General features: G+C 46.2%; 1 protein-coding gene across 1 annotated transcript; it reads left to right on the top strand.

Moving 5' to 3' along the window:
* The first annotated feature begins 3,652 nt into the window (after positions 1-3,652).
* On the top strand, positions 3,653-6,975 carry NR0B1 (nuclear receptor subfamily 0 group B member 1). The gene is made up of 2 exons (XM_073328279.2): positions 3,653-4,314; positions 6,665-6,975. The coding sequence occupies exons 1-2, from the start codon at positions 3,750-3,752 to the stop codon at positions 6,907-6,909; spliced, it is 810 nt and encodes a 269-aa protein (XP_073184380.1). The 5' UTR covers positions 3,653-3,749; the 3' UTR covers positions 6,910-6,975.
* Positions 6,976-7,175: the final 200 nt, after the last annotated feature.

Raw genomic sequence — 7,175 nt, 5'->3', positions numbered from 1 at the left:
AGTCAATACTGGGATAATTGAAATCTCCCATTATTGAGTTTTTTATTTTAATAGCCTCTTTAATCTCCCTGAGCATTTCACAGTCACTATCACCATCCTGGTCAGGTGGTCGAAAATATATCCCTACCGCTATATTCTTATTATTAGAGCATGGAATTTCTATCCATAGAGATTCTATGGTACAGTTTGATTTATTTACGATTTTTACTTCATTTGATTCTATGCTTATAATGCCACTCCCCCACAAGCACAACCTGTTCTGTCCTTCCGATATATTTTATACCCTAGTATTACTGTATCCCATTGATTATCCTCATTCCACCAAGTTTTTGCGATGCCTATTGTATCACTATCCTCATTTAATACGAGGCACTCTAGTTCACTCATCTTATTATTTAGACTTCTAGCATTGGTATATAAGCACTTTAAAAACTTGTCTCCTTTTAGCTGTCTGCCATTACACAATGTAATTAAATGAGAATCTTTTTTATTTGACTGTTTCTGATCAGACCCTGCTAAGGGATCCCATCCTAAGGGATGTCCGAACCATGTGTTCCTCTGCACTTGCCAGCTTTCCCCCAGCTCTTAGTTTAAAAACTGCTCTATGACCTTTTTAAGTGCCAGCAATCTGGTTCCATTTTGGTTTAGGTGGAGTCCATCCTTCCTGTATAGGCTCCCCCTATCCCAAAAGTTTCCCCAGTTCCTAATAAATCTAAGCCGTCATCTCATCCACACATTGAGACTCTGCAGTTCTGCCTGTCTAACTGGCCCCATGCATGGAACTGGGAGCATCCCAGATAATCTCTTTCATAAATGCAGTACTTTGCATTTGTCTTTGTTGACTTTCATCCTATTTGTTTCAGACCATTTCTCCAATTTGTCGAGATCATTGTGAATTCTATTCCTGTCCTCCAAAGTTCTTGCAACCCCTCTCAGCTTGGTACTGGCTGCAAACTTTACAAATATACTCTCTAGGCCACGATCCAAATCATGTATGACAATATTGAATAGAACAAGACCCAGGACAGATCCCTGTGGGAACCCACTCTATATGCCCTTCCAGCTTGATTGTAGTTGAGTAGGCTTTCCTGAGCAGTTGTGCACCCACCTTAGAGTAGGTTTGTCTAGGCTGTGTTTCCCTAGTTTATCAGAAAGTCATCTTAGACAGTATCACTTGCTAAGTCGAGATATATGACATCTACTGCTCCCTCCTTCCCCTCCATCCACAAGGCTTGTTACCCTGTCAAAGGAGGATATTAGGTTGGTTTGACATGATTGATCCTTGACAAATCCATGCTGACTGTTAGTTATAACCTTATCGTCTGGGCACTTACAAATTGATTGATGATTTGCTCAATTATCCTTCCGGGTACCAAAGTTAAGCTGAGTGGTCTACAGTTGGGGATCTCTCCTGTTCTCCACAAGTTCTCAAAAATAAGTGCTATTGCCTCAGAGATCTCTTCAGCCGGTTCTTTAAGTATTCCAGGATGTATTTTGTAAGGCCTGATGACCTGAAGATATGTAAATTGTCTAAATAATTCTGAATTTGTGCTTTCTCTATTTTAGCCTCAGATCCTAGCCCATTTACACGGATGTTAGACGCTTGATCACTGCTAACCTTTTTGGTGAAAACTGAAACAAAAAAGGCATTGAACTGATTTAATAATATGGCAGAAGGTGAGAAGACATAATTGTTTAAGATGATGGATGGTTCGCAAACAACAACATAGGAAGATGAAATAGGTATATAAAATACATAGGGCCAGATTTACCCAAACCTGGTGAAAGGTAGTGAACATTCAACTTCCTTTGCCAAATTGATTGACCTTTTTGTGATGGTGGGGGATCCCTACCCTTCCCTTCCTCAAGCTTTCTGCTGGGGGATAGCATCTTTAAATCTCACCCAACGTGTTATAGCTCTGCTGGCAGAGACTACTGAGCCTACGCAGCCACTTTCCAGCTCTGCTCTTCTCGGTACCCCATAGTGTAGGGGAGGTTGCACCTGTTTACCCCCTTCTTTTAGGAAACTGGCCTAGAGCCTCAGGTTAATTTAGCACTGGGAATGTAAAAAACGAAGACTGGCATAAACGGAGGCATTTCCACCATATAATTCTCAGTTGGTGCCAGTGTAACACCCTATATTTATGTGCCCCATGTGCTCCCTCCTTTGGGAATACCCCATGGAATTCCCCCCAGCCTTGCCTTTCCCTTAGGGAATTCCCACCCCGCACGGCCCCTCCCACAGAGAGATTGGGGAAAACTCTGCGGGGACTCTCGAGTGCGAAACTGCATGTCTACCAACATGTGGCCCCAGAGCTCAGGTTCCATGGAGTGCTGGATTCAAAGGTCCCTTCCCCAAACTTGCAGATGTAACCAGTGCTCTGTGGGGCCCCTGCTGTGCGGAGCAGCGCCTGCGGGCAGAGGCAGGTGGCAGCGTCCAGTGCTCTGGGAAGAGGCGCATGGCAGCTCAGCCCCTTGCCCCACTTCAGAGAGTGCCTCTGGAAAGGGGAAGGGGGAGGAGTGGGTGTAAAATGTTGCATCTCTCCCCCCACACAGACGCCTGAAAGCAAGGCAGGGAGCGATCCGCGAGTAAGGCTGGAGCATACGCTGGAGGGTAGGGATAGGGTCCAGAGTGACCTAGACAAATTGGAGGATTGGGCTAAAAGAAATCTGATAAGGTTCAACAAGGACAAGTGCAGAGTCCTGCACTTAGGAAGAAAGAATCCCATACACTGCCACAGGGTGGGGACCGACTGTCTAAGCAGCAGTTCTACAGAAAAAGACCTGGGGATTACAGTGGATGAGAAGCTAGATATGAGTCAGCAGTGTGCCCTCGTTAGGGCTAACGGCAAATTGGGCTGCATTAGTAGGAACATTGTCATCAGATTGAGGGAAGTGATTATTCCCCTCTATTTGGCACTGGTGAAGCCACACCTGGAGTATTGCGTACAGTTTTGGTCCCCTCACGACCAAAGGGATGTGGACAGATTGGAGAGAGTGGAGCGGAGGGCAACAAAAATGATTAGGGGTCTAGGGCACATGACTTATGAGGAGAGACTGAGGGAACTGGGGTTATTTAGTCTGCAGAAGAGACGAGTGAGGGGGGATTTGATAACAGCCTTCAACTACCTGAAGGGGAGTTCCAAAGAGGATGGAGCTCGGCTGTTCTCAGTGGTAGCAGATGACAGAACGAGGAGTAATGGTCTCAAGTTGCAGTGGGGGAGGTTTAGGTTGGATATTAGGAAAAACTTTTTCACTAGGAGGGTGGTAAAACACTGGAATGTGTTACCTAGGGAGGTGGTGGAATCTCCTTCCTTAGAAGTTTTTAAAGGTCCCGCTTGACAAAGCCCTGGGATGATGTAGTTGGGGATTGGTCCCACTTTGAGCAGGGGGCTGGACTAGATCACCTCCTGAGGTCCCTTCCAACCCTAATCTCCTATGAATATGGCCCTCAAGCCAGGGGCAACCTGGAGCCAGCAGCTCTCAGGCTCCCTCTAGCCACCGCAGTTGCAGCTGAGGAGGCGAGCGAGAGCAGCAGCAGCAGCAGCAGCAGGAGGAGGATTTTTTTCGCTCTCTCTCTCAGCCAGTAATGAGCGTCTGCCCCCTGGCACGGCTGAGCCACAGCGCGGCTGCACACGCACGCACACGGTATAAATAAGTTAAGGGACAAGCAGCGGGAGCTCCCCGTCTGGCTCAGCCCAGCAGGCAGGAGGGGACCCCCCCTGTCCTCCCCCACCCCCCGCGGCGCCATGGCGTGCGTGGCCGGCTGCCGCTGCTGCACGGAGCGCCGGAGGCAGAGCAGCATCCTCTACAACATCCTCAAGAGCGAGGAGCGGAAGGAGGCAGCGGCGGGGCCGCCGCTGCCGCCGCCGCCGCCGGAGGCTCCGGGGCCCGGCTGCTCGTGCGGCTCGCGGCGGCGCGTGGCCCTGCGCAGCCCGCAGGTGGCGGGCAAGGCGGCCTCGGCCGTGCTGGTGAAGACCCTGCGCTTCGTCAAGAGCGTGCCCTGCTTCCAGGAGCTGCCGCTGGACGAGCAGCTGGTGCTGGTGCGCAGCTGCTGGGCTGCCCTGCTGGTGCTGGGGCTGGCCCAGGAGCGGGTGCACTTCGAGACGGTGGAGACGGCGGAGCCCAGCATGCTGCAGCGGCTACTAACCGGCCGGCGGCAGGAGCAGCAGCAGCCCCCGCCGAGCAGCAGCCCGCAGCTGCCCTCGGCCGGCGAGATCCAGGCCATCAAAGGCTTCCTGGCCAAGTGCTGGAGCCTGGACATCAGCACCAAGGAGTACGCCTACCTCAAGGGGACTGTGCTCTTCAACCCGGGTGAGTAACCGGGGCTGCTGCCGCCGGCGCCTTGCGGGACGGGGATTCCCCTCTCAGGGGCACCGCCTGGGCATTGCCCCGTTTGATCCCTTGCCAAGTGGGGTGGAGAAGAGAGCGGGACTGGAGGGAGGTTGACAGAAGGAGCTGACAAGGGGAAACACTTGAAAGCTAGAGCTTTTTTTTTTTTTTTTCCTGTTGAAGGGAGCTTGCGTTACATGCACTGGGGGAAGGAAAGGGGGGAGGGGAGGGTTGCCACCTTGCCAGGTTTGCCCAGGAGGAAGCTGTCCAGGGAAATCTGTAAGGATGCTCAGTAGGCACTGCCAGCTGTCCCATTTCATGGGCTCAGAGCAGCCTGGGGTGCTAGGGTTTTTTGTTTTTTGTTTTTTCTATCTCAGAGGTGGCAGCCCTAGAAGACGGACAGACTATCATTTTCCCATATAGGTCCAACCTCCCAACAATTGGAAAACTGGCCTGGGCCACACACTAGGAAAATTAGGTTTCAGAGCAGCAGCCGTGTTAGTCTGTATTCGCAAAAAGAAAAGGAGGACTTGTGGCACCTTAGAGACTAACCAATTTATTTGAGCATAAGCTTTTGTGACTACATCCGATGAAGTGAGCTGTAGCTCATGAAAGCTTATGCTCAGATAAATTGGTTAGTCTCTAAGGTGCCACAAGTCCTCCTTTTCTTTTTAGGAAAATTAGGTTGGTTTAACTACATCACTCCAGGGTGTGAACAATCCACACCTCTGAGCAGCATAGTTAAACCAAGCTAAGTCCCTGTGATTCTTCTGTGGACCTAGCTGGGGCATCTCAGGGAGGTGGATTAACTACAGCAACAGGGGAACTCCTGCTGTCCGCACAGGTAGTGTCTACATTGAAGCAGCTGTGCTGCTTCAGCATTTGAAGTGTAGACAAGCCCTTTGCGGTGGTTGGGGAGAGAAGGGAAGAATAGGAGGTGGTGCTGTGGGATCCTTTTCAGGTGGAGAGCGCTTTGTCCAGCTTAATTAGAGTCTAAAAGCCACTAGTACTAAATGACATGTCGCGTGGGGTGGGCAGTATACATTTATTTCTCTTTCATCCTATGAGAAAAATCTCTCCTCTTTCCTGTTCGTCGAGGCGTTTGATAGGGATCTTTCCAGTTACAGTTCATACATGACGACTAAGCAACTAGCTAGAGTGCTTTTTATTTTGTGTTAAATAGTTGCTTCTGAGGATTACACCTTCTGCCCACTTTCTTTGTTACAAAAAATTAATCCACGGAGGTTGGTTAGTGATAGTAATAGTCACTGTATTTTTATTTCTGAACTTGCAACTTTGCAAATTCAACAGCTGCACCACAAGCCATACGGTAAGCATTATGGTTTGGTTTCTTAAAATAATCAGGTGGTAATTCATAACTGCAGTTAAGAAAAATTAATGGCTCAAAGTGTGCTAGATAAGGTTTTCAAAGAATAAAAAATTATCATCTCAAGATTTAGAAACAGAATCTGGTTAGATTAAATGAGGAAAGCTTGTATATATGTATGCATAGTTTGTTTAAAAAGCAATATTTTTATATAATCTCACAATAAAGTCAGATATGTTAACAGTTGATTTTTATTTTTAAAAACCTACCTGAAATATAACAGCTTGTTGTGCTCAGATATACTACTGGAATGTTTTAATTAATATTGTCAAACTTAGACCAAGAAGAAAAGGCACTGAACTTGAAAACAACTCCAACTCCCCTATTTTGTTTAGTTAGAAAGCAAACATCCTATCACAACTTGGAGTTAACTTGCTTATCATCTGCAATGTGGAGCTTGTTCCAATGTAGCTGTCAGCAGGACACATTAATATGAGTAGAGCATTTCCTAGTGGTCAACAAGTTATTAGCAAACTTGTTCCTTTTATTGTTATCTTTACTATTTACATGGTATATTTGGCACCTTGAAGATCAAGGTAATAATCCATACTGGTCGTCCATATTTTATCACCTACAAGTTATATATTTTTAAAAAATATGAATATTGGAAAATCATTGCAATCTAAATTTGTTGTTGCATAACTAAGAGCAGCACTGCATAACTAAGAGCAGCACTGCATGTCCAGAACAGCAACGCGGTGAGATTTTGGATTGCACTGTTAAAATCTGTGCATATCTACGTGCAAGTTGGATATAATATCTCTAGCTGAATCATTTTAATGCAGAAAGGTAATTATGTTTGGCTTGTTCCTCATCTAAGAAACTTTATATTGATGTTTATGAGTTACCATTTAGCTGGCATGCTGCAGGATGGCCAACTTCCATGAGTTGTTTTATAGATAAAAACTTTGTAAACGGACATTTAGTTTCCTGTTTTTCTTTCAGATCTGCCAGGGCTGCAGTGTGTACAATATATCCAGGGACTGCAGAGGGAAGCACAGCAAGCTCTAAATGAACACGTCAGACTGCTACATCGAGGGGACCAGGCCAGATTTGCCAAGCTGAATGTTGTTCTTTCCTTGCTAAGATCCATTAATGCTAACGTAATTGCCGAACTATTCTTTAGGCCCATCATTGGAACAGTGAACATGGATGACATGCTGCTGGAGATGCTTTGTGCAAAGTTATAAAGGCATGTATACAAATAAATCCATTACTAAGGAAGTCCTAGAGCAGAATAGTGTAAAGTACTGTAAATAAACTAACTTATTCTTTTTACATAGATAGTATTTTTGTATTCAATAATAAAATATTCAAGTTCTGACATTTAATTTTTATTAAACTTGTTTTCAGAATAGGATGTACAGCCATGAAAATATATGCCTTTTAAACCATTAATGAAGAGTTTTAGTTTCCAAAGTGAGATGAGTATTCTCTGTCTTTGAATAAAGGTCAG

The sequence above is a fragment of the Lepidochelys kempii genome, chromosome 1 (assembly GCF_965140285.1).
Source record: "Lepidochelys kempii isolate rLepKem1 chromosome 1, rLepKem1.hap1, whole genome shotgun sequence".
NCBI lineage: Eukaryota > Metazoa > Chordata > Testudines > Cheloniidae > Lepidochelys > Lepidochelys kempii.
This window is presented reverse-complemented; position numbering and strand designations above follow the sequence as displayed.

What these genes read in the sequence shown, in the direction of transcription:
- NR0B1 (XM_073328279.2), top strand. Translation starts at nt 3,750, where the DNA reads ATGGCGTGCGTGGCCGGCTGCCGCTGCTGCACGGAGCGCCGGAGGCAG. An exon ending in GACTGTGCTCTTCAACCCGG is followed by an intron (nt 4,315 to 6,664) that starts GTGAGTAACCGG and finishes TTTTTCTTTCAG; the next exon opens with ATCTGCCAGGGCTGCAGTGT.